Consider the following 27,742-nt stretch of genomic DNA (forward strand, 5'->3'; position numbering starts at 1 on the left):
ACATTGTGTTTCTGGTAGAACTGCAATGAGAAAGCAGAATTTAGAGACCGTAATTTCATTTTCCATTCACCTAAACCAGAAACAAATATTAAGTCAATAACGAAGTATACCAATTTTTATTCCTGTGGAGTTTGCAAATATTTCAAACACAGCCACTACTCTAAGGTGTTCTGCTCTTTACCGTCATGAGTCACAGTCACTGTATCGTTATTATTCAGAAATAGATGACTCTATTTCCTATCCCCATGAAACACCACTTACTTTAAGAGATTACAAACAATAACACCATGAAATCAATGAAGATGCATGTTCCTTTATATTTTATTTACCATACACATTAATAAGTAAATACAGCAAACACCGGAGAAAGGCTTTTTAATAATTTTTTGGATGTAAAGCTTAACACTTAAAATTATGCTTGCTCCCCCCCGCCACCCACCCCAAATCAACATGCAGCTATCATTTATTTTCATATATGCTGATCCTAGAGAATTACAGACTCTTTACAGTTTTAGAAGAGTATCCTTATCCTGTCACTTAAAACAATTTCACAAACTGCATGTGACCACGGTATGACACCATCATTCATATAGTTCCTCAAGGTGAATACAGCCATACAACATTCACATTAAAATCTGTGTTTTAAACATCATTTTAATAAGCCAAACCACAAGAACCCAGGTTCTAGTTTTAAATGTGTTTATGAAGACTGCTGCTGAGCTCAAAGCATGCAGATACTCATGACCACCTAGATGAGGCTGGATATTGAAAACTCCTTCAGTAGGTCCAATGATGCAATTTTTCACTCATCCCAAGTATCTCCATATTTGTTTACTTTGACTAGGAAAAAAGCACAAATAATTGATGATTCCAAACAGTAATAAGTAAAAGATACTATTTAAGTTTGCTATTATACTAAAAAGTGTTTCTCATTTTGAATAAATGCACATGACAGAAAGGGGCTAGCCAGACTTTTGCAAATTGAAGTTCAGACACAAATAATGGTGCACTCTATCAAGAACTTGACATAAATATTTGATTCTCATAACAACCTTATTGTAAACACAGCCCCCATTTTAAGGGCGAGAAAACAGATTAGTAACTTGCCCAAGGTACAAGCCTAGTAAAGCAAATAGAACAGAAGTCAGAACACAAGTCTGTTTAGGTCCAAAGCATGCGTGCCTTTACAAGTTTGCCATACTAAGTGTGGTGTATATTATAGCACACACCAAAAAGTTACCAGGAAATAAAATATAATAACAAACATTTGAATTTTGTTTTTCACAAAACATATAGTAACAGAAATGATCAAGTCTTCAGGTTGTGGTTAATTCATTCTTTTCTCCCATGAGCTGTAATACTATACAAGAAGGAAAAAGTTTCCCCAGTCCTACATCTTACGTGAAATTACATTTTGAAACAAGCTCCTCTGTCTTCTCTTACTTTTAGCCTCTCTTCTATGTAGGGTTCATCGATGGATTACAGCTCTTCTAGTATTCATAACAATGTAAAGGAGACGTTGTCAAAGTATGGACTAGGGACCATTTCCCCAAGATTCTTTTGGGGAGTCTGTTTAAAACTATTTCATTATTATAAGAAGATATGATAGGGTTTTCTCCCCTCATATTTTGACTTTTCCCCTAAGCTTCATATCCTCATTGAGTATAAGGTAGTCTTCTAGAAGCTATATGATAATGTGATGCTATCACTGCCCTGACAACTGATTGATAATAAGCTTCTGTTTCTGAAATTTCTCAGTCTTAATTTCTGATTTAGGTGAATGTCAACAAACATATTTTAGGTGACATTTTCTGACCAGTGATGTCTCGGTCAATGTCAAATTTTCTGTCTAGACTCTAAAACAGAACATTCTATAAAAATCACCCAAACTATTTCAAAACTGTTTTCTTTTAAATTCTGTATATAAAGCATACAAACACACACACACACACAGCTTTCTTTTTACAAAGAAAAAAACTGTTTCATATTAGTGTCATGTGACAGAACTTCACGACCATTCAGTCAAAACCACAAATGTCAGAATCCAGCAAATGCCAAAGATCTATTTTGTTAACCTTTATTACTAAGCCCCAACCACAACACTCCATATCTGAAACATCAGGACATGGTACTACGTTGTGCAGAAAAAGATCACAGAAATGAGAGAAATGCTACTGCCTGCCCTCGTGGAGCTTACAGTCTAAATCCTCAAATTAAAGTACCAATAAGTCTTTACATATTACAGAGTAATGGCCACTTGAATGCATAATGTTTATGCTAAAGCTTCTTTAATGATAAACATCAACAAGTATTTCTTATTACAAATATATTTGAAAGCTGGGTTTTTTTACACTAATAACATGACAGTAATATTATCCAACATTGTTAGGAAAACAGAATTCTAAATGAAGCGACTGCTACTAATTAGAAATAAAATTGGTTCTAAGGGGCGCCTGGGTGGCTCAGTCCGTTAAACATCCAACTTTGGCTCAGGTCATGATCTCACAGCTGGTGAGTTTGAGCCACGCGTCGGGCTCTGTGCTGACAGCTCAGAGCCTGGAGCTTGCTTCGGATTCTGTGTCTCCCTCTCTCTCTGCCCCTTCCCCACTCATGCTCTCTCTCTCAAAAATAATAAACAATTTAAAAAATTTTTAAAAATTGGTTCTAAAAGATCATTATAAAAAATACAAAAGATTTTTATGTATTTTTGCGTTCTTTGTGGTGTATGACTCTCAAGAAGGTACCAGGGACCTCCTTCCTTCCTTCCTTCCCTTTTTTACAGTAGTAAATAGAAAACCTTGAAACAACTGACATACCCTCTAAAATTCCTCAAGAAAGACATCATGAAACTCTAACATTGAAACAGGTACAAACCCCAATTCAAAATGCCTTCTTCCATTAGGGGTAAACTTCTGTGCCAGAAAATTTACTTTGGGTAATGTACAGCAGTTCCAAAAGGAATTAAAACAAACTGTGATCTTTAAATTTGTAATTATAAAGTAAAAGTACTATTGGAAACAAAAGGTCAAACTCCTCTTTTGGAAGTGCCCTAAAAGCTGGTTTGTAAGGCAAATAACTCTCATTCCAATTTCACAAAACATATAAGAAAATCAATTTCACTACTCAATCATGATTCTCCACTTCTGCTAAAAGTGGCATTACAGCCCATTATCAACTTCAAGTCACCAGATACGGTTTTATGCAACAGATGCATCATTTAAGAAACATTATCAAGCCCCAAGGTGACTTCTGATAAGAGAAAACATTCAAATGGATTTATAATTTCTACAATGTGTTAAAACTAGTCTCATTGTCTTAAGTCATACTACCATCTGGACTTCATTATTTTCTAACACAAATGGTCTCTGGAACACCTTAGAAAAGGAAAAATTGTTAACTGATAGCTATTCTTTTTTTTAAAAAAAGGTTATTTTGTTAATTGCTTGAGGAGTTAAATCACATATTTGTATAATTAATATTTTAAACTAATGCTATAGTTTCCAATCCTAAAGAGTAAAGTGATTCATACTAAACTATCATACCTTCTTTTTTTGGCATTCTTTCCTGCATAGGCCTGACTGAGGGGTCAGTCTTATGTGTTAAAGTTACTTCATATGACTCTCTGTTCTTATTCCTTAATTCCTCATATGTAATATTTTTTCTTTTAGGACTTTCTTCAGGGTTGGGATCAGGTCCTAAAACAACAAAGAGTTAATAAATGGCGATAAAAGGATTTGAATAAATCCAAAGCAACTACACTTTAGAAATGCTTCTTACCTACAATAAAAACAGAATAAAGTAAAATAAAGGCTCAAATTATTACCACCATCCCAAATTTTTCCCAAGATCATTACAAAACTAAAATTGACTTTCTCGTACACTGTTAAGCTTTTATTTCTAAAATTTAAAATCCACATAAAAAAATTAAAAAGTAACCAGGGCCAGAAGAATGGATATCGTAATATATGCCAGCAAAATTCATATTCACGAAAATGCTAGTTTTTAAACTAGAAAATTATTCACACTTTTTATATAATTAAAAAGAAATATAGCATACCAGTGACAAATGAACAAAACCTATGACATAGTATACATTTTACTTGGTATAGTTAAATGTTCCTATAACCAGAGCCTATATGCAAATAACTATAACTATTAAAAAAAAAAAAATTTACCATCTTTATACTTAAACAGAAACACTTGAAAATACATACTGAGAAGTATAAAATACAGACTTTAATGACAGCATGGATCATTTTTCTCAGATCTAACGGATGCAATACTATGGCAGAAAAAAGCGGCAGTGATAATTTTGGCCGGGGAACCAGCATTTATTCTTTCTCCCAAGGAGAGTCAAGGTAGGAATACATATCATTAAAGAGTCAAAAACTGACGCAAAAATCAGGAAGTGGTTACTCCTAATATTAGATGACAGGAACAAATATTAAACATAGTTTACAAAATGTATAACCGGCAAGGAAAGCCATATAAACACTTTAAAAGAAATTAACCAATGCCAACATGACATTCAGTCAACAACTACTTAACTTACAAAAGTCTTACACACCACCCCAAAAATAGTATCTTTCAAAATTTTACACACAAATTGGGTGTATCATTTTATTAACATAATCATATTAATTAAAATAATTTTTTAAAAAGAAGTTTTTATCTAAGTGGAATTTTAGAACTCCAGAGGAAGATCCCAGTAAATAATCAGAATTTTCAAATCAACATAACTACACATTAAATGTTTTCAACCATAACCTTTTATTTTGCTACAAAGTATACTGCATTGATACAAAGCAAAAAGGCTTTAAATTTCTAACTAGTCTTAATACTATATACCATTCTTGAAAACTAAATTTTTGCTAAAAAAGAATGCAAATAAAAATATTATAAACTTATATTGGATTTTAAAAGCACTTACATTTCATTGGTAATGAGTAGTTATTAATTTCCCTTCACCGTAAGTGGTATTTTTTAAATTGTGAAGGAAACTGTGTACTAGATTATTAGTTAGGAACCCACAATTCTCATTCCCACTTAGCTAACAAGCACTGAATGTCCTTGGGCAAATCACTAAGCTTCTCTGAATCTTAGTTTTTCTCATTGTGAAATATGCAAGTTTGACTAGATGATCTATCTATCTCTAAAGTTCCTTCCAGGTCTAATACTTTTTCTCACCAAAAAGAAAATATTTCTTTGTTCTGAAATTGTGGCAAACGATGGAACATAAATCAGAAGATTAGGGAGAATTTTTTCCACTTACAAAAGCCCAATGAAAATATTCTGCATTGTGTAGCGACCACGATTTACTACTTTGGGAAGGTTATAAAGAGCTGGAAGGAATAAAATATAAAACAGCACTGATTTAAATCTAACTGTAATAAACTACCTATGATAAGTCTCCTTACAGCTACGAAGGAGTGCTTTCTACTTTGAAAGATTAATAATTCTCAATTTCTGGTAAGAGAAAGCAGAACGAAATAGGGCAGGCAGGACTTAAACAAAAGGGGAGAGTGTCCTGGTAAGGGAGGACAGCACCTGGGGCAAAGCAGGAGGCCACGACTGGCCCCTGTGGAGAGAAGTCGAAGAGTGGCAATCCTGATTTAGAGAAGGGGCTGAGAAAGCAGAGCAGTGGATGGAGAGACGGCTGTTCTGGAGGACATAAAATATACTGAAATATGGGCTTTGCTGTAGTCCTTAGGCAGATACCAAAGGGCATTTTGTCTGTTTGCATTTATTTGGAAAAGGAATTATGTAACATGGAATGGAATTTTCTAATGCAAATGGAAGGAAAGATGAAAATCATTACAATGGAAGAGGTGATGCACGGCTAGAATCCAAGTAGAATGGATTCGGACTTGAGAGTCTGGCAAAATGAGAGATGCAGTAAGAAATAGAACAGCTGCCTCTGAAGATAAAATAATAACTAACCACTCTCTCCTAATCTGCCAGCCTTCTTCCCTTTCTAATTGGGAGGTCTTTGTTTCCAACCATTCAGGAAAAAAAAAAAAAAGAAAGTCAAGGCTCTCGACAACTTCCACCCACTTACGAATGTCTTTAATTACTGTAACTTCCATTCTCTCCTGTCTCTTCTTTTCCGAAAGGTTAATTAATACTCACCACCCCCACCCCATCCTGCTCTAAAGCAATGCTGGCCAATGTAATTCTCTGAAATGATCAGAATGTTCTGTATCTGCACATTCCAACAAAGCAGCCACTAGCACGTGTGGCTACTGAACTAAAATGCTTACAAAGCAACTGAGGAATTGAATTTGCATTTTGATTTAATTTTATTTAATAGCTACATGTATTTAGTGGCTACTTTATATTCTGACCTACCTAGAACCCCTTCTACAACCTCTGGAACCTTGACTTATAATCAACTTCTCCCTTCCCACTGTTTCCCCTCTCTCCCTTTAACTTAAAACATGGACCCAAATCTGTCCCAGCTTAAACAACAAAAGCTCAAATGTTCCTTTAACCTTATTTGTTCCTTACAGTTACTGGCTTATGGTATTTGCATCAAAGGAAGCGTTTTCAAAGAACATTCTATCCACAATCCCTTATCCAAACCTTCATAGTCAGAAACTTTTCAAAATTCAATTTCTCAGATTTTAGAAAAATGTCATAGTATATGGCCCTTATATTGCTTACTATCCATCCATTCAGTGATTTGAAGCAGCAATGCATAAACAAACATTTATATTTCTACAACAAAATGCAGGAAAATCACATTTAAGATAAAGATTACAAATAGACTTATGTCAGTGTAGGTCAGTGTCTGAAACGAATTAAGTCAGATTTTATCATCAGTTTAATTACTAAAAAAGCTTTGTAGGGGCGCCTGACTGGCTCAGTTCATAGAACATGTTACTCTTGATCTCAAGGTCGAGAGTTAAAGCCCCGTGTTAAAAAAATAAATAAACAACAAAAATTTTTAAAAATAAAGCTTTGTGGTTGTTAGAATTTTTTGGATTTTAGGATTTTAGATAAGGAATTGCAAACCTGTACTTTCTAATTCTTTACTCTTCACCGCAAACTAGATTGAAAGAACGAAGGAAGGAAATGAATGTCTGCTGAGAGCCCATTACTTGCCAGGCATTACCTCTGATTATTTCATCTGATTCCAAAAGCTCTTTAAGAGAGGTATTATTATCTCCATTCGGGAGATCAAGAAACTGAAGGAATCACAAATTAGTTACTTGCCTAAAGTCACATAGCTAGCCAATGTCAATCATTCAAATCCAGGCCTTAATCCAAAGTTGATGGTGTTTCACTTACATTCTGTGATCTTCAAAGCTAGTATTTACACAAACTTCACAAAGCATTTTCACATGGATTTTCTCACTTGACAACAGTTCTGTAAGGCAGGTAATTATTATTTTTCTCACATTATAGACAAAAAAGCTGAAAGCCTTTAAGACCAGCCTAACAAGTATAACTTCTTTGAAGCCTCCCTGAGGTCCAATTTAGCACTTCTTCTTTGCTAGATCACTCAAGTTTGTTAGTATTTTCAATTAATGGGGACACATTAGTAATTTTTCCTTATATTTCTGTATCTTCTAACAGTCTAAGAGAATTTCTCAGGGACAAGGACCACGTCTTATTCATCTATACTTCTTCCATACCTAGCTGAGCGCCTGACATCTACTGGACGTCACGAAACGTAGAATGAAGGAAGAAACAAATGCACAACAAACATGCTGAGTTTAGGGTGGTGGTGGAACATACAGGTGATATCCAGCAGAAAAGGTGATCAAATAAAGTTTATACATACGTTGGACCATAAAATGTTGAAATTCATTTCAAGAGAAGTTTCTACCTTGGGCAATATGATCAGTAATACCAGTGGGAGTAGATTCATTCATAGAAGCACTGAATGGAATTGGCTCATAATGAGGAAGCATGTCTTTTTCTATGTTGTCTGCTGCTGGAGATGTCACAAAAGATGAATGACCACTCACATTTGAGTCATATTTTGACTTCTGAGAATAGTGCCTGTAATTCATATTGTATAAGAAACACAAGTTACTGTCTACACCCTAAGAAGTGTGTCAACATATAAAAACTAGTTATCTTATTTTCTAAAGGAATCGTCTAATTTTAACATGGTCATTTATGATAGCAAAATGAAGTCTTTCTCTCCACCACAAAAACCTTAAAAATATGTTCTGACCCATTTATACAACTTAAAAATGTCATTCTTAATATAGAAGAAAAGTGTATTAGCCAATTTTCTAATCCCTAAGCTTCAGAGATCATTTTTAATGTGTTTAAAGTTCTTAGAAAAAAAGTACTTCGAATCAGAAATATGTCCAGTATGTCCAGTTCCCACATTAATTGGGAAGTTACTTCCATAGCTAGCAGGCCATAAACACTATTTAGCTAAGGCAGATACGTAAGGATTACTAGCATTCATGGACTTTATCATTTATAACAATTTATCTATTAAATCTACTTAATTACATTATTGATCTACCTATCCAGATGGACAGGATTCATTTATTTATACTAACATAATTAAAACAAAAATTTGGAGAACGTACATACATAACAACAGAAGGATTAAGAGATGGGACTGATGAAATTTGGGAATTCAAAAGAAAAGTCCAAAATATAGTAATCAAAAGTGTTTGCCAAATTAAAATCCTTTATTCTGGGATTAGCATTCCCGATAGGATGCAACTCTCTATTTAAAACAAAGGTAGGGGTGCCTGGCTGGCTTAGTTGGTAAAGCCATGAGACTCTTGATCTTGGGGTCATAAGTTCAAGCCCCATGTTGAGTGTAGAGTTTACTCAAATAAATAAATAAAATTTAAAAAAACACAAATAAAAACAAAAGCAGACAAATTTTACTCCAAGTAAAACAGAAACAGTTTTAGCTTGCTGGAAAATGGCAAGTTTCCAATGGTCCTTCAGGTTAGGCAATGTTTCATGCCCTCAATTATGGCAATATCCAATTACAATTTTTTTTAGCTAAAATTAAAAACCTTTAATAAAAATCAGAGTTTGGCCTACCCAGATGGTGAAGATCGCCGTGCTTGTCCTGAGCGTAAAGCTTCTCCAAGAGGGGAATTCTCAAGATTCTTGAACTTCTCTTGGCAAGTTTTCACGTAAGAAAGCTTTCCAGCAAAATATCCCATGATACAAGCAACTTATTTGTAAAAACAAACAAAAAATGTGACTCAATGTGTCCATTTAGATAAAAATCTTTCCTAAAAGGAAACTTGTTAAGAAATGTGATCCTGAATAGAGGTCGTTGGTACGGGAAGACTGAGATTTCTTGAAATAATGGTACAAGTACCATTATATCAGCCTGAGAGCAAACAGAGTCTGTAGATATAATTCACTTTCACAAAATAATCCAAAATAAAGTTGCTTTAAGATATATAAATTCTACTTTACTAATTATTAATATAGACAGGAAAGACGTGGTAAAAGTATAACGGAAATGTGGAATTAAAGCAGAGTTCTAGCCTAATCAGAAGGATTTTAGGCCATTTCTTTTCCTGTAAAATGGGAATGCTACCATTTGACCTGCTAATTTCATAAGACTGTTTTTAAAATTAGGTGCAACAAACCCCTTAAAATAATGAATTATGAAGTGATACCTAAACATGGCTAGTGTTGCCATCATTATGTGTTTATTTCCACTATAAAAGAGAGGCTAACCTGGGAAGATTCATAGAAAAGCCACAGGTGCTCTTTTTTAAAGCAATTTATTAGCTTCTTTCCTATAAACCATACTATAGTATGTAAGTAAATTATGCTTGCTTACGCTTTAAAATGTAAAGAGATTTTTAAAAGTTGGACTTAATTTTAAGACACTTTACTTTGGTTCATCGCTACTTGACAACTTTCTTTCCTCATAAACCAAGAGAATTTATTTTAAAATACTGTCTCCTTACACATCACTTAAGAGGAATAGTTTTATTATATTATAAAGAAAAAAATTCCTCCTATTAGTAACTTGTGATTCTTAATGCCCAGGTAGTCAGTCTGTTTAATGAAAAGCTTAAACAAACTAGTCAAAACAAATACACCAAATAATGGCTAGAAGTTAGATGAGACAAAACATTTGGTAAAAACTACTTATTTTATTTAGAAAGGAAAACTAGGATTGTTCATACTTACATAGAAGTTTAGGGATGGACCCATATCTGGGGTGACTTGAAAGGATTCCTGAAGATAAAAGGGTAGATATTCCTGAGTAACACTATTGGAGATAGACACATTTACACAATTAGAATATTTCACTTTCTATTAAAATAAAAAGGTTTATGCCAATGTTTATGCTAAATGTAAGAAAATGACACAAATAAGCAAACTATTGCTGTGAATCATAATCTTCATCTCTTCTAATGTGAGACAAAATAATAAATTTGGAATTGCAGTATAAAGACAGATCTATTTCTCAGCAGCTTTGGGCAACCCACAAAGATAAAAGGAAAGATCAGTATGGACTACCTTCAAATACTACCTGACAACATTAGCTCTCTCCATAACCCCAGAGAGGTCTAAGACTATAACTACCAGGCGCCTGGGTGGCTCAGTCGGTTAAGTGGCCGACTTCGGCTCAGGTCATGATCTCACGGTCTGTGAGTTCGAGCCCCGCGTCGGGCTCTGTGTTGACAGCACAGAGCCTGGAGCCTGTTTCAGATTCTGTGTCTCCCTCTCTCTGACCCTCCCCCATTCATGCTCTGTCTCAAAAATAAATAAACGTTTAAAAAAAAAAAAAAAACTATAACTACTTAAAACAGAAAACCAAAGCGCCTCGGTGCTCAGTCCGTTAAGCGCTGGACTCATTCAGCCCAGATCAGGATCTCAGTTTTTGAGTTCAAGCCCTGCATCTGGCTCTGCATTGACAGTGCAGACAGAGCCTGCCTGGGATTCTGTCTCCTCACTCTGCCTCTCCCCCACTAGTTCTCGCTCTCAAAATTAAATAAACCTTTTTTTAAAAGAGAGAGAAAACCAAGTAAATCCAACATTAAGAGAAAAATGAAATCCAAATGACTCTATAATCTATTAGCACAGGTGAATTTATTAGCAAGATCACTTGAAACAAAGTCAATACACAAAAAAATATATGTATCATTTCTATATACTAAAGACAAACAAACGAACCACACTTTTTGAAAGATACAAAAACAATCAAAGATCCAGGAGTAATCTAATGAAAATTTCAAAGATTTGTATGCTGCAAACTACAAAACTTACGGACAGAAATGAAAGCTACAGGGAGGAACATACCATGTCCATGAAATGAAAGACTAAATATTGTAAATATGGCAATTCTCCATAATGAATTCAATGCAATCCCGATTAAAAATCAAAGACAGTGTTCCCAGAAGTTGAAAAACTTATTCTAAAAATCATGTGGAAATACAAGAACAAGGCAATATTGAAAAACAACAAAAAACTGGAAAACGGACTACCAACAAATATCGAGATCTATGATAAAGCTAGAGCAATTAAGACTGTCCTAAGCGCAAGAACAGATAAACCGACCAAAACCAGAAGACAGTCCAGAAACAGGCCACACATAGTCACTTATGAAAAAGGCAACACTGCACGCAGTGAAAAAGACCGTTCTTTCAAAATATGGTGCTGAGTCACCTTCATATACATAAGGGGGTAAAATGTACCTTGATCCCACCTCATACAACATAGGCATACCTCAGAAATACTGAAGGTTCCGTTCAAGAGCACCATGATAAAGCGAGAAAAGCAAAAAAGCAAGTCAAATGATTTTTTTTTTGTTTCCCAGTGCATATAAAAACATTTATGCTTTACTGTAATCTTTTTTTAATGTTTTATTTATTTTTGAGAGAGACAGCATGAATGGGGGAGGGGCAGAAAGAGGGGGAGACACAGACTCTGAAACAGGCTCTAGGCTCTCAGCTGTCAGCAGAGAGCCCAACGCGGAGCTCGAACTCAAAAACCGAGAGATCATGACCTGACCTGAAGTCAAACACTCAACCAACTGAGACACCCAGGCGCCCCTGTAATCGTAAGTGTACAACAGCATTATGTCTAAAAAATAAAATACTTTATTGCTAAGAAATGCTAACCATCGTCTGAGCTTTTAGAGTTGTAATCACTGATCACAGATCACTACAACAAATACAATAAGGAGAACATCTGAAATATTGTGAGAACTGCCAAAATGTCAGAGACACAAAGTGAGCAAATGCTGTTGAAAAAATGGTGCTAAGACTTGCTCAGAGCAGGGTTGCCACAAACCTTAGAGATTTGTAAAGAGTGTAAAATCTGTGAAGTGCCATAAAGCAAAGCACAATAAAACAAGATATGCCTGTATTCAAAAACAATTCCAGATACTTGAAAATTTAAGTGGGGAAAAAAATAAAGCTTATAGAAAAAAAGCATGAGATTCTTCATGTCCTTTATTTATTTATTTATTTATTTATTTTAACGTTTATTTATTTTTGAGACAGAGAGAGACAGAGCATGAACAAGGGGAGGAGCAGAGAGAGAGGGAGACACAGAATCTGAAACAGGCTCCAGGCTCTGTGCTGTCAGCACAGAGTCTGACGCGGGGCTCGAACTCACGGACCGTGAGATCATGACCTGAGCCGAAGTCACTTAACCGACCAAGCCACCCAGGCGGCCCTCTTCATGTCCTTTTAATAGACAAAGATCTCAGAGCACAAAAAACCCTCATCATAAAAAAATATGATAAATTAGACTCGATCATATTGAGAACTAGTTAATCAGTGGGAAAAAAATAATATCACAATACATGTATCTGACAAAAGACTCACTTTCAGAACATACAGAGAACTCTCACAAAACCAACAGAAAAAGAGAACGCAATGGAAAAATGGACAATAGACTTGAACAGATACTTCACAAAAAAAGAATATATTCAAGTGAGCTATAAACAAAAGAAAAGGTCCTCAACTTCATTTGTCATCAGAGATGCAAATTAAAACCACAATGCAATCAGTATCACTATTCACTCACCACAATGGCCAGAATTCTGGAAATAGGAAGTGTTGGTGGTAATGTGACACAAATAAAACTCTACTAATAAACTGGCCTGAGAGTGTAAATAGGTCTAAACAATCTAGAAAGTTTGGCAGTTATCTACCAAAGCTAAATATATACATAATCTACGACCCAGCAAAATGTCTACCAAGAGATGCTGTCTGTATTCATAAGAGAACTATTTGTGATAGTCAAAACTGTGAACTACCCAACTGCCACTGTACAAGATGGATAAGCTGCTGTGGTGTATTTACACAGCAGAAAACTACCTGGCAACAAGAATATATAATCTACAATTATATGCAACAATGTGGGTGAATCTAGCGATGTGCTGGAAAACCAGCTCTCCAAATAACCAGTCCTGATTTGTAATGATCAGCTGCCGTGGAATAAATAATTGCACCATGACCAATGTCAGCTATCAATAGTTTAAAAATTGGCTTGCCAAGTTCTTGAAAATTTAACAACCAGCTCTCTGGAGGTGGTATAAGCCAGTTCCGATATACCACTGAATGAATCTCATAACACTGAAAAAAAGTGTACAAAAGAGTACTTGTATAATTTCACATATACAAAGTATAAAAACAGAACTAAATTATGCTATCAGCCTCAGTTACACAAGTGAGATAAGGAGAAAAAGGAAGATGGTAACAATACCCACTTTCATACAAAAGAGTTGTTCCTTCATTCTGTCACCAGTTACATACCGCTTACAACAGACACTATGTACTAGGAAGTAGGAACAGAACAATGAACAAGATGCTCTCTTTGCCACCTCACAGAGTTTTTACAGTCTAGAGAGAGAATGAAGGCAATACAGCGTGGTCTTATTTACCCACTCAAATATCTGAGTATCTACTACGTGCACCGTGCCCAGTGGTCAATGCCAGAGACAGTCTGTTTCCTAAAGGGAAGTAGCAGGAATAGAGGCAAATAGACTTGTCGAAGGTTAATTCAACACTCTTGACAACAGATGGTGGCATTAATTATAGCGGCTGTGCAGATGGAGGTGAACAGTTCACAGAGATATTTAAGAGCTGGACTAGAATGGACATTTATTCCACAAGGCAAATAAGAAGTAGAAGTTAAGGATAATGTCTCAGTGTCCTGAAGAGTGATACCATTCAAACATGGAGAAAACAGAGAAACTGGTTTGGGGGAGGGGGGGGGGGGGAATGAACTCAGTTTGGGATGCAACATGTCAGCGTAAGGAACCTGTGAGGAGGGCCATCTGTGTAAAGATACGCAGAATATGGTTCTGGAGCAGGTGTCTAGGCTAGGGATAATCATGGGGATTTAGAGCAATACATGGTCTCTGAAGCCCAGTTATTACTGGGTTAACAGTGTATATACGGACTGAAGACTGAAAGTCAAAGCAGAATTCTGAAGAACACAGGTGGAGGATGAAAACCCACACTAGAATATTAAGTACCAACAGGTCATAGATTTTGGTCTTTTAGTGCTAGCTACTGAAAACAGTATATAGTATAGATCAGACACCCAAAAACCATGAAAAAATGGAGGAGGTGCCACAGGCAGGGGAAAAATCAGAATATGCTGTCATAGAAGCCTAGGGGAGAGAATGTTTCAAAGACTGGTTAAAGTCATATAACCAACAAGAAGAGAAACTGCCCATGGAATTTAAGTAACAAGGAGGTTGTATTGGTAACGGTTCAAAGTTTTGGTAAATGTCAGGGGCACCTGGGTGGCTCGGTCGGTTAAGTGTCCAACTCTTGATTTTGGCTCAGGTCATGATCTCTCGGCTCTTGGACTGGGCCCCACGCTGGGCTCTGTGCTGACAGCATGGAGGCAGCTTGGGATTCTCTCTCTCTTCCAAAATAAATAAACTTAAAAGTTTTGGTAAATGTTGGAACATATGCAGAATTTTTTGACACAAATGCAACGGGTTGAAAGAAGTTAAAAGTGAAGTGCTCCTTCATGAAGTCTGGCTTCAAATGCAAGACAGCTGGGAAGAGTTGGAAAGGGACAGGAGGAAAGGTTTTTCTTTTTCGTGTTCTCACGTTAAAACAGACCTGGACATGTTTAAATGTTTTCATAGAAAGAGAATGAGTAGTGATGGAGCAGCTAAGACCACGTAGAGTATGACACTGTGGATGAAAGCATATACAAAACGTTAGGCATTTTGTTTAAATGCAAAATGTCTTGATGGATTTTGGATTCTTTTCCTAAAGTCTTTTCCAATTTCTTTCTTTTCTTTTAAATAATTTATTTATTAATGTTTATTTTTGAGAGAGAGCGAGCACAAGGAGGGGAGGTGCAGAGAGACAGGGAGATGAGGATCTGAGGCAAGCTCTGTGCTGACAGCAGAGAGCCCAACATGGGGCTCGAACTCATGAACTGTGAGATCATGACTGGAGTGGAAGTTGGGCACTCAATCGACTGAGCCACCCGGGCACCCTTCAATCTCTTTTTTTGAGACTGACTTTTTTATTAGAATACTGCACCCAAAACAAATCTTTAATACAACGATAATAAAACGTCTTAATCCTGGGAAAGTTACCTGAGTAATGTATCATTCAATGTTGTTTTTTATATTTTTTATTCCAAATTATCAAAACCCTAAGAGTAACAACAAACTAACAGTTATAACACATATTATATAATAAACATTATTCCATAAACTAAGTTAAATCATTTTCAGCAATTCAATCTTTCTAAAAAATGGATAATGGAATTCTACTGTAAGGCTCCAGGCTCAGACATTAAGGACAATTACAGAGGCAGATTCTGAAACAATATATTCTCTTGATTATGGTATGACTTTTGCAAATGAAACCACAGAGGCACAAACTGCCACTGATGACAAGTCAAATAATTAATCACCAAATGGTGACTAAGAATCCAGGAAGATTTTAGCTGTAAGAACAATGTGCCTCCTAAGTTAGAGGTTCTAACAGTTTCAGTGGGATTCACCGTACCCAGAAGCAGTTCTATCATGAAATATCTGCAACTAAAACAAGGGAATTGCTGCTTCAGTTAGCTGTATCATTCGTTATGTGTAGGAGCAAGGCATTTCTAAGTCAAGCAGGGTGCTGGCTTCAGCAGCACATATACCAAGCCAAGCAGGTGCAAACAAAAACAAACGAAACAGCAGAGGTGAGATTTTATTGTTAAAGCTAGAAGGTCTGTCTAAATGAGGAGGTATAATCTGATTCTCCTAACCACTACCACTTCTGCCTTAACCTTCAAGCTCTCCAGTCTCCTACTGTACCGAGGCTCAAAAGCTCCAAGAGTTTCTACCCTGTTCCGGAACACCTCATTCCAAGGACATATAGTTCACAAAATAAATGTAATAACCATTTAATTTTAACATGTGGATACTGAAAGACTTAAAAATTACACTCAAAACCCACACATGAATGCACCATAATATTCACGCCAAGAGAATCTGGGACAAAAAGTGTCCCCCCACCTCTCCATACTCTAAGACAAAGCTCTGGTTCAAGGAGCCACTGATCTTTAAGAGAGTGTAGGAGAATCACCTGAAGTTTGTTAAAACACAGATACCTGGGCCCTACCTTGAGATTCTGATTAAGGAGGTCTGGGATAGGGCCCATGAACTTGCATTTCTTTAAAAAAAATTTTTTTTTTATGTCTGTTTATTTTTTGAGAGAGAGAGATACAGAGCACAAGCAGGGCAGGGGTAGAGGCAGAGGGAGACAGAGAATCTGAAGCAGGCTCCAGGCTCTGAGCTGTCAGCACACAGCCCGATGCGGGGCTCAAACTCACAGACTGCAAGATCATGACCTGAGCTAAAGTTGAACACTCAACCGAATGAGCCACCCAGGCGCCCCTGAATTTGCATTTCTAACAAGATCCTAGGTGACAGTGATGTCGATGGCCTTTCCCAGACCAGGTTTGTCTCTCTAGCTGTTTGCAAACCTTCTTCAGGTTTTTAGTTACTTTTCGCTCTTGTAGATTGTTAATGTTGCTACAGCAAAGGAAGACATCAAATTTTCAAATCAAGACATCTGAGTCTGTGGGTCCACAGAGACATAACTCTCCTGAGAAGTGTATCAGTGATCATGTTTAATACATTACACTTTATCTAAAAATGAGGAAAATAACATTTTAAAAAACATAATGATCTCCAAAATGCTAAGTAAATTTGAAGTTTAAATATTTACCTTTACTAATTAATCCTTGAGTAATCAACATACTTGTTGCAGCCAAAGGCACAGCTAGAAGAGAAAAAAGAACTTGTCAACATCAACAAAACAGATTTTGTCTGAGTTCATTAGGAAAAATGTGTATCAGTAAAACCATCTAGGAAGTATGTTGCACAATTAAGATCTTTAAAAAAGGTTTTTCCATTTTTAAAAGTTGTATTATACATAGTCAATAAAAACATAAAAGAAACATTTTAAGTTTAAGAAAATATTACAAAACATCAAACAATATAATTCAAGAACCATCTAGATTTGGCTTTAAAAGAACCTAATTCAAGAACCATTTAGATCTGGCTTTAAAAGAACCATTCATTAGTATCAATTAAGACAACACAGTAAATAGTGACTAAAAACTCTGCATTCGGTAAGGAGGAATACATTAACGAGAGGCAAGAAGTATTATTACAAATAAGAGCCACTACTGAATAATTACTCAACTCCATGGACCGTGCTAAGTGCCTTACGTACATTTTCTCACTTACTTTTCACTATCTCTGTAAGGTACAGTACTTTTTATTACCACCTTTTAAAGATATGGAAACTGAAGCTTAGACATGTTAAGTAATTTGCTCAAGGCCATACAGCTACTTCAATGGCAGGTTCCAGATTCTAATAGTCTGTCTCTCATACCAGACCTCAATCTTTCAAGTTCTAAAGTACGCTGCATGAACCAAAACACAAAATGTTATTTGTCTACAATTGTACTGTGACTGGGGCAAGAACAAGCATAGATTTTTAAATACTAATATTTTTTCTTCTAAACCAGTGAATTCCTTGAAACTACATGAAATATTATATATTACAAAATATTAGTGTCAACTACATTAAAAAAGAAGTATCTATATATGTATATATACGCGTATGAATCCAGACTGAAAAATCCAAAGCTCCCCATTAGAATCTCAAAGGAGCTCATAATTTAAAAATCACTGTTTTCAACACCAGCACTACCCAACAGAATTTTCTGTGATGATGGGAATAGCCTGTATCCATGTTTTCCAGTTAGTGTGCGGAGAAGGTTTAAAATAGGAACCCTGAGACTATCCTTTTTCATTTATGTATTTATTAAAAAAATGTTTATGTTTTATTGATTTTTGAGAGAGAGACACAGTGTGAGCTGGGGAGGGGCAGCAAGGGAGACACAGAAACTGAAGCAGGCTCCAGGCTCCAAGTGGTCAGCACAGAGCCACATGTGGGGCTGGAACTCATGAACCTTGAGATCATGACGTGAGCAGTCGGACACTTAACCAACGGGAGCCACCCAGGCGCCCTGAGACTGATACTCTTAAGAAGACCTCCTTATAAGGTCCTTGGCTGCTGATACGTGGGAATCTAACTGGTGAACAGTTCCCTGTGAGTGATATAAAACTTTACCTGAATGGTAAGTGGCTCACTGCACCTAAACTGCTAATGCAAATACACTTGCTTTCCTTATGAGACTCTGGAATTTTGGTACCTTCTAGACTGAGGGGGTGTGTGTGTGACCAGCCCTCAGTAAAAACCCCTGGTCTCCTCTGGAGTTCACCCCATATTCCATTCCTTTTGTTGATTTTGCCTTGTATCCTTTCTGTTATTTTAAATTTAAATAGCTACATGTGGCTGCTACCTTGAATAGCACAGTTCCAGATCAGGGGCTGGGAAACATTCTGTAAAGAGCTAGAGGTAAATATTTTAGGTTTTGTGGGTCCCAGGTCTCTCTGTCCCATCTACTCAACTTTTAAAGCAAAAGCACCAAGACAATAGTAAACAAATGAACACAGATGTAGTCCACTAAAACATTATTTATGGATGCAAAAACATAAATTTCATGTAATTTTCACAGGTAACAAAATATTCTTTTCTTTTTTTTCAACTATTTAAAACTAAACACATAAAAACTATTCTCAGCCCAGAGCCATACAAAAACAGATTTGGCCCTTTTAGGCTATGGTTTGTTCAACTCTGATCTGGAATACATGAACAATTTAAGAACTAAGGTAATTAAGATGTTCAAATTATTAGAGATTGCATGATTAAAATCCATAAAGTTAGAAGAGGGCATTAGCTTTGCCATCAAAAACAATCTGCAGGAACCCTAAGGTTTGAATCCCTAGTCTACTACTTACAAATGGATTTCACCTTTGCTAGAAAAATGCTTTAAGATTCATTAAAATACCTTCAGGTATTTTCATTTAAAGTTTTTTGAAAGATAAGTCCGTTTTAATTATAGCATCAGTACAATTTGTAATCATTCTTTTCCTTCAGCTTGATTCAAGAATTGCAACATGAAGGATTCAAGAATCATACAAGAATAAAAAGTGTTGAGTCAGTTGGCCGTCTCTACAAAGGACAATGCTATCCCCATTTCACTGTCCTTAGGCCAACATGGTATAATGCAAAGAGTAAGTTTGGTTAAGAAGATTCTAGTACTGGGGCGCCTGGGTGGCTTAGTCGGCTAAGCGTCCAACTTCGGTTCAGGTCATGTTCCCACACTTTGTGAGTTCAAGCCCCGCGATGGACTCTGTGCTAACAGCTCAGAGCCTGGAGCCTGCTTAGGATTGTGTCTCATTCTCTCTCTGCCCCTCCCCATCTTGTGCTCTCTCTCTCTCAAAACTAAATAAACGTTAAAAAAAAAACAAAAACAAAAGATTCTAGTACTAGTTTTGCCATTCACCACTATGTCTTTGCATAAATCTCTTAACTTCTTTTAATGTTATAAAGGATAATGGTTTAGAACTAAGGTCTCTCTGGAGCGCCTGTGTGGCTCAGTGGGTTAAGAGTCTGACTCGATTTCACATCATTGGTGAGATCAAGCCCCATGTTGGGCTCTGCAATGGCAGCTTGGAAGCTGCTTGGGATTCTCTCTCCCTCTCTCTCTGTCCCTCCCCTGCTAGTGCAAACTCACACTCTCCCTCTCTCAAAATAAATAAACTTAAAAAAAAAAAAAAAAAAAGAGGGGCACCTAGGGGGCTCAGTTGGTTTAGCATCCGACTTTGGCCCAGGTCATGATCTTGTGGTTCACAAATTTGAGCCCCACATTGGGCTCTGTGCTGACAGCTCGGAGCCTGGAGCCTGCTTTGGACTCTATGTCTCACGCTCTCTGCCCCTCCCCCACTCACGCTCAGTGTCTCTCTCTCTCTCAAAAATAATTCAAAAAATTAAAAAAAAAAAGAATTAAGGTCTAATTCACGTATTCTGTCACAGTAAAAGGGAACGGTAAACTGAAACAGACTTCAGAGATTTCTAGTCTTTAACTGGAGTAAAGGGATACTCAGAAAGAGTAAGTCATGTGCCCAGAGCAACACAGATAGGTAGTTTGTGGTAGAGCTGAAACTAAAACCCAAGTCTCTTGGCTCCCTGGTCCATGGCCTTATTCCACTGCGGTACATGACTCCTATTTCAAGATCTGGCCCTCAGGCTATGGTTCCCTCAACTCCCGCAACTCTATTTGCTCTATTTGCTCTATTGTGTCAAGTGGCACCTGGGTGGCTCAGTCAGTTCAAAGTCTTGACTGGCTCAGGTCATGAACTCACAAGGTTTGTGAGCTGGAGCCTCCCATCAGGCTTACTGCTGTCAGCTGCCGTCAGCACAGAGCCAGCTTCGGATCCTCTGTCCCCCTTTCTCTCTGACCCTCCCTTGTACATATGCTTTCTCTCTCAAAATTAAACATTGAAAAATAATAATAATCTGTTTCTTTTGGCAAATGAAGAATACTGCTGACTGAAAGCTATTTTGCATTATGACCACAGTCCCAACCATATCCAATACAAGGACTCCTAAAATTCCTTAAACTATTCTCCTCTTACAATAGCAAAATGCCACACTAAATTCATAATAGTATCCAACTGAACCTTTTATTTCATTAATCACAGTAGCATTAACCATTTAATAAAGAAAACACCTACAAAATAAATTGAATTAATCCCCATAATAATCCCATGAAATGAGTTGATATCCCCATTTCACAGATAAGGAAACTGATGCATACAGGCATCAGGTACTTGCCCAAAATCTCATAGCTAATAAATAAGTGATGGGGCTGGGATTTGGATCCAGACAAGGGACCAAAGTCTATACTCATCATTCACTATACTGTTTCATTAAAAAACCAGTAGAACACATGTATATGATCCACAAAATCCATAAATGATGCATAAAACCAGTATGAATTCATACATCTTTTCAATAATACCAGAGACTTAGAACTACTGTAACATGTAATACACACTAAACTGACCCTCTTATGTATATTCTTTCATTACCTGTATGTTTGGGCAGGGGTATAGCCATTTTTTTGTTAGTGCATAGGGCCACAATGTCAAGCAACTAGAAGTAAGATCCCTTCACAGCTATACTTTAAAATGACCCCTAGACCAAGTCTAATTTTAAACCAAGATGAATATATTTAATTGATCTAAAAATTATGTAAAAATTACCTTAGTAAGTACTTTTTCTACCCATTCCTATTTTCATCACACCTTTTTTTAAAAATCACTGGACATAAGAGGATGGGTGTGTAACATGGGTTCCATGAATTCATTTATATGTTAACAACATCACATATTGCATATTTAACATATGTTAAACACACACGTCCTTATATGCAGATACAAATGTTAATGTACAAAACTCCCTGATGCATGACTGTTAGTCCTCCTGGTAATTGTACACTGAATTGCCTATCATCTGTGGCTATAGCCAAGGTTCTGTTTTCTATATTTGATGTTATTACAATATGCAACACCTAGCCTATCTCTGTTTTAAAAATAATCATTATTAATGTACTCATATAAATTATTCAGTAATTTCCCAGTAACTCATATATGGTATATAACTAACGAGCTGGGTTTTAGCCTCTCCTTATTACATGCTTTCTAACTTGTGATTACTGTGTTGTTTTTTTTTAAGATTTTATTTTTCAGTAGTCTCTACACCCAACATGGGGCTCAAACTCAAAACCCTGAGATCAAGAGTCACATGTTCTATCTACCAACAGAGCTGGCCAGGCACCCTGTGATTAATCTGTTTTAATACACAGAATTAATTACTGAGGCTTCTATTATTCATACACTACATGCCCTACTTTTAACAGCCAGGCATATATGAGTACTCTGCCTATTGATCACTGGTCTTCAATACTTTCAGCATAATGCTGTCAGAGCTATTTAGAATGTTAAACTTGTACAGGAACATGAATTTATCATCCAGAAATCTATCCAGACACCGTAGTAGCCATGTGGCCATGAGCCTAACATTACAATGATCTCAAACCCCCATGTACCAGACTGGTCTTTTCCTTAATTCTGTGTCAACAACAGACTTGAAAACAGATCACTTTATCTACTCTATGCAATCTACAAAGATAAAATATATGTTGCCAGAGTACAATTATGTTCCCAGAGAAATTATTCCCAAACTATGAGCCGTGAAAACCTTTTACAAGTCTTTGATCCATGATGACAATGAATCTAAAACAATTCTTCTCATCTGCAGATGCACCATCATCTAACTCTTACTCAGGTTCTTTCTAGCTTGAAAGCTCTGTAAGTCTCTGAATATTAGACTGAAGATAAAAGGCACAAGATTATATGAGAGCTCCTATTATCTTCTTGGTCTTTGTTAATTCTTTTACCACCACTTGTTCCCTTACCCATGGGTACTACCCAAATTGATCATGTATTCTACCATTCCTACATATTAACTACATGACAGGTACTATTATCAGTTTTACTCTTTTATTTCTATACTTAATTCCTTGAATTCACTAATATAACACACCTCAAACCCTAATTTCTCACATACTCCTTTGTTTCTCTCTAGTTGCTTACAGATCTTCCACAATCAAATGTTACAGCAGGAAATCAAAGTGCAACTAAATTTGTTTCCTCCTTCCAACAGGAACTCTCTCAAACTACTTTTTAATCAGTAATGCCATCATTAGTTGGTCTCCTATTTGGACATCTGAAGTTAATACACCCTATTGTCAGTTTGTTTAAAAACTATGTTATGTATCCTTTAAAAAAAATCTTCCAGGGGGCACCTGGGTGGCTTGGTCATCAACTACTGATTTCGACTTGTCATGATCTCACAGTTTGGGAGTTCGAGCCCCACATCAGGCTCCAAGCTGACAGTGCAGACTGCTTGGGATTCTCCCTCTCTCTCTCTCAAAATAAATAAATAAACTTTAAAAATCTTCCAATGCCATCCCACCTGCCCTAGTCCAAATGACACCACAATCAATGACATCTCCTCACTGACCGTACGTCTGATACAATTTCAAAAGCTCGTAACAGATTTCACAAAGTACAACTTATCCTTCTAACCTGTCCTGCAACCCTGGTACCTAATCTTCCTTTTAAAAATTTACAAACCAGATGAACATAAGGGAAGAGAAGCAAAAATAATATAAAAACAGGGAGGGGAACAAAACATAAGATGACTCTTAAATATGGAGAACAAACAGAGGGTTACTGGAGGGTTACTGGTTGTGGGAGGGGGATGGGCTAAATGGGTAAGGGGCATTAAGGAACCTGCTCCTGAAATCATTGTTGCACTGTATGCTAACTAACTTGGATGTAAACTAAAAACATAAATTAAATAAAAAAATAATTTAAAAAAACTTACAAACCAACCCCTTGGCCCTAAAACCGAAAGAATATAATGAACCAAATCTAACTTCTTGGTATTATGTTCATTTTCTATCCCCAGCAAAAGATCTCTATTCCAATCAGTTCAACCTCAAGTCTCCAATAGAGATCAAGTTATTGTAGACTCTGCCTTTGTTCACTATTCCTTTCATCTAAATGTTCCTCCAACATTCTTCTTCATTTACCTCAAGTCCTATTAGTTGTTAAGACTCATTTGTTTACTAAGGCCTTTTTTAGTTAAATCAACTCCAATTAATTCATCCCTTTTTAAAATTCCTACAGTCATTTTTTAAAATTCCTACAGTCATCATGTACTTAATCTTTCCCTAAGTGTTTCATGTGCTATCATTGTCTCAATTACAACAAAAAAAACTACTTTAGGACAAAGACTAGGTCTCATAAAATTTAAATGCCAGGCCAACTGGTGAAAATATACATCTTCTTTAATTATTTAAGTTACCTCCCTTTCTAAAATTCCCTTCTACTTTTTTGGTAGAATTACTTTATCTGAAAGGACTTCAGTGACCAGATGAAGCAACTCTAGGATTCTGTTCCAAAGTAAGATTCTGTTTTGTCGCTTTCAACATAATCCCTGTATTTATTTATTCATTTATTTATTTATTAATTAATTATTTTTTTTAATGTTTGTATTTGAGAAAGAGACAGAGAGAGAGAGTACTGAAGTAGGGGAGGGGCAGAGAGGGAGGGAGACAGAACCGGAAGCAGGCTCCAGGCTCTGAGCTGTCAGCACAGAGCCCGACACGGGGCTCGAACCCACAAACCATGACATCATGACCTGAGCCAAAGTCGCCACCCAACGGACTAAGCCACCCAGGCGCCCCGTATAATCCCTGTATTTAAAAAACAAAATCCTCACGTAAAAGGTCTCTAGTCAAAAATCCACTAGTAGTGTGACAGCATTTCAGAATGATAAAGTGGAAACTGACTAGGTTTTATCATGTAAGTTAGGAATCTTAAGAGTTAAAATCCCAAGCTTCTGTCTCAGACAGACCTGGCTTCAAGTCCAGACATAACAACTGATCAGCTGTGTAACGCTGGGTAATTCATTTAACATCTCTAAATCTTAATTTCTTCATCTGTAAGGTGAGGGTAATAGTTATCAATCTTACTGGGTTGTTTTTATATAATCCGTGTACACTCAGTAAATGCTAGCTATTATTGTCACCAACAGAATTAACTCATAGTTTTGAATAAACTTTCTAAACATTATTACTTTAAACATACACAATTCATTTTCCTTAATCAACCTCTTTTAGCAATAATCATACCATACCAAAAGCATGCCAATTTTTTCCATATGAAGTCAAAATAATTTCAGGTACTAAAAGTCAAATTTTGGGGTCGCCCAGGTGGCTCAGTTGGTTAAGTGTCCAACTCTTGATTTCGGTTCCAGGTTCATGAGATTGAGCCTGGCGCCTGGCTCTACACTGGCAGCACAGAAGGGCTTGGAATTCTCTCTCTGCCCCCTACACTCGTGTGTGCACACGCATTCTCTCTCAAAATAAATAAACATTAATAAAAAGGTCATGGGGCGCCTGGGTGGCTCAGTCAGTTAAGCATCCAACTTCACCTCAGGTCATGATCTGACGGTTTGTGAGTTTGAGCCCATGTCGGGCTCTGTGCTGACCTCTTGGAGCCTGGAGCCTGCTTTGGATTCTGTGTCTCCCTCTCTCTCTGTTCTTCCCCCACTTGATCGTGCGCTCTCTCTCTCTCTCTCTCAAAAAAAATAAAGATTACAAAAAAGGTTTTTTTTTTTTTTTAAAAAGGTCACATTTTATTGATTAGAAAATTTAACTTACATCTGAACCAGAAGCTTTCATCATTGCACTCTGCGAAGACTCTTCTTTCTTCCTCGGTTGGAATGTAATCAGCCCCTATGTCTTTGTACCAAGGAAAATTGGCAAACGTTAAAGTGCTCATGGAAAAGCTAAGCCTAAAAATTTAATTTAGTCTGGACATTAACAAAACACTCTTTTTTTTAAATGAAGTAATGAAACAACTGGCTTGTAAACTTTTAACAAAAACTGTGCCTTCAAACAGGAGTTAGTGCTATTATCTACTAATCAGGACTAGCTACATAATGTGGTGGTCCAGTGCAAAATGAAAATATGGAACCACTGTTCAAATTATTAAGAACTTCAAATGGCAACACATCATTCAACCAAGTGTGTGTGACTGCACTGGTCACACACTCAAGCAGCCAGTCCAGTTGCTATTATTCAAGGCAGGGAGCTTTTCTACATGGAAAGTGCTTCTAAATACAAACATTTAATATTGATAATTACGGGGAATTGGTCTTGGAACTTCTGCATTCGGCTCTCGAAAATCAGCCCTCCCATTCATCTTTCCTGCATCAAAAACAGTTAAGTATTAGAAATGATGAGATATATCAAAATAAATTAAGATAGTAAAATCACTAGTCTACATGGCAATCAAGAAACAAATATTTACTAAACACTACTACATCTGAAGTACTTGATGTAATAAAAATAGTCACCTAAATAAAAAAGTCACAGACCTATTAACTAATTTGGAACTGATTATTCATCTTAGGTCCCTTAATTGAAAAAAAGAACAATAGGACCTTTATAAATATTTATCAACAGATTACCTCAAATTAAGATATAAAAGGATATCGATAAAAGACACATTTTTCCTCCTGAAGCTGGTTATTTCACATTATCCTATGTTTTAAACCTTCCAGACATAGAAGAGGAAAAAAATCTCAAAAGTCATTTCTGGGATTCCATTTTTAAAAAATGAAATAGTCATCGGGGAAGATACCACCTCTCCCACAAGGCACTACTCCACAAAAACTGAATAACAAAGACGTCACACCCTTCTCCGTAGGGTTAAAAGCTAACAGAAAATTCTGTATTCTCCAAACTTTTCTCGCTCCCTGGGCAAACATTTCAAGAACATATATATTTTTATTTACTGTTTTTTTTTTTTTTAACCCATGCCTCAAGACTTAAAAGACAAACAGATTCGATAACTGCGTATTTGATAAAGTGCTCACACAGGATGAATATTCCATCTTAAAAACCATTTACATAAAAATGGGAAATGGCATTTTGATTAGGATAGCAACTGAGGCCCTTGCATATTTCACTCACTCGGTAAACCTACATGTCAATCCCTTGGCTAGGAAAAAAAGGATACATGAAGTCTGCTAAACAGACTACTTCCATCCTGCAACAACAATTAAGTTAAAAGTGAAACCTGATTTCCTGTAACTGCATACTACCTAGAAACCCTAGAGACACGGCTGACAACACAATTTTAACCTCTTAATCCCCCAAAAGACCCCTGAACTGAACCCTCGTCGGCCTAACGTCGGTTCCCGCACTCCATCCCCCACCACCACCATATCGACGTCTGGCACCTGCCAACACCCCAGTACACACGTTCGTCACCACGAATCACTCCCTCGCCTCCCCGGGGCACCCGCACTCCGAAGCCCGAGAGCCAACGCGCGATCCGCCAACCCTCGTAGGCGGGAAAATGGCGGAAGGTGCAGGATAGCGGCTGGCCGCGCGGAGGTGGCGAGTGGGCAGGTTGGGGCGGCATGGGGGCTCTTTGCGTCACCTCACCCACCTCCTGACGACAGCGGCGAGCGACGGCGCGGCGAGTCCGGGCGATCGGGGGCAGAAGGCCTGGAAAGGCCAAGAGAGGGGAAGGCGCGCGGGGCTGCACGGCAGCAGAGTTGGGGGGTGGGGAGCAGACAGCAACTTGGCCTCCAAGAAGTCACCCAAATACGGGATCAAAATGACCGCGACCCGGAAGCACTGGCGACCTGCAGAAGGAAATGACGTCAAGACCCCCCCCCCCCACTGCGGCATCCAAAGGCTAGCTGCCTCGGAGTGGACGCCGGCGCGGGCGCCTGTC

General features: G+C 37.1%; 1 protein-coding gene across 5 annotated transcripts; it reads right to left on the reverse strand.

Moving 5' to 3' along the window:
- Positions 1-293: 293 nt before the first annotated feature.
- OCIAD1 (OCIA domain containing 1) lies at positions 294-27,687 on the reverse strand. Of its 5 annotated transcripts, none has more exons than XM_042936421.1 (9): positions 27,452-27,687; positions 26,140-26,202; positions 25,654-25,734; positions 17,166-17,219; positions 10,144-10,191; positions 9,028-9,163; positions 7,832-8,007; positions 3,543-3,695; positions 294-840 (listed from the first exon to the last, which is right to left on the reverse strand). In XM_042936421.1, exons 2-9 carry the CDS (start codon positions 26,195-26,197, stop codon positions 803-805), a joined length of 744 nt encoding a protein of 247 aa, XP_042792355.1. In that variant the 5' UTR covers positions 26,198-26,202; positions 27,452-27,687; the 3' UTR covers positions 294-802. The 5 variants fall into 5 exon arrangements, 4 of the variants coding, with proteins under 4 accessions (XP_042792355.1, XP_042792354.1, XP_042792356.1 ...); XM_042936420.1 differs by lacking the exon at positions 27,452-27,687 and adding an exon at positions 27,262-27,415; XM_042936422.1 differs by lacking the exon at positions 27,452-27,687 and adding an exon at positions 27,240-27,259.
- Positions 27,688-27,742: the final 55 nt, after the last annotated feature.

Source organism: Panthera leo, chromosome B1, assembly GCF_018350215.1.
Source record: "Panthera leo isolate Ple1 chromosome B1, P.leo_Ple1_pat1.1, whole genome shotgun sequence".
Lineage (NCBI taxonomy): Eukaryota > Metazoa > Chordata > Mammalia > Carnivora > Felidae > Panthera > Panthera leo.

Excerpts from the sequence above, each read along its gene's own strand:
- OCIAD1 (XM_042936421.1), bottom strand. The coding sequence starts at position 26,197 with ATGAATGGGAGGGCTGATTTTCGAGAGCCGAATGCAGAAGTTCCAAGA. Across the intron at positions 25,735-26,139 it reads AGTTCCAAGACCAATTCCCC|ACATAGGGGCTGATTACATT; the intron begins GTAATTATCAAT and ends CTTGGTACAAAG. Across the intron at positions 9,164-10,143 it reads GTCCATCCCTAAACTTCTAT|TTGCTTGTATCATGGGATAT; the intron begins GTAAGTATGAAC and ends TTTACAAATAAG.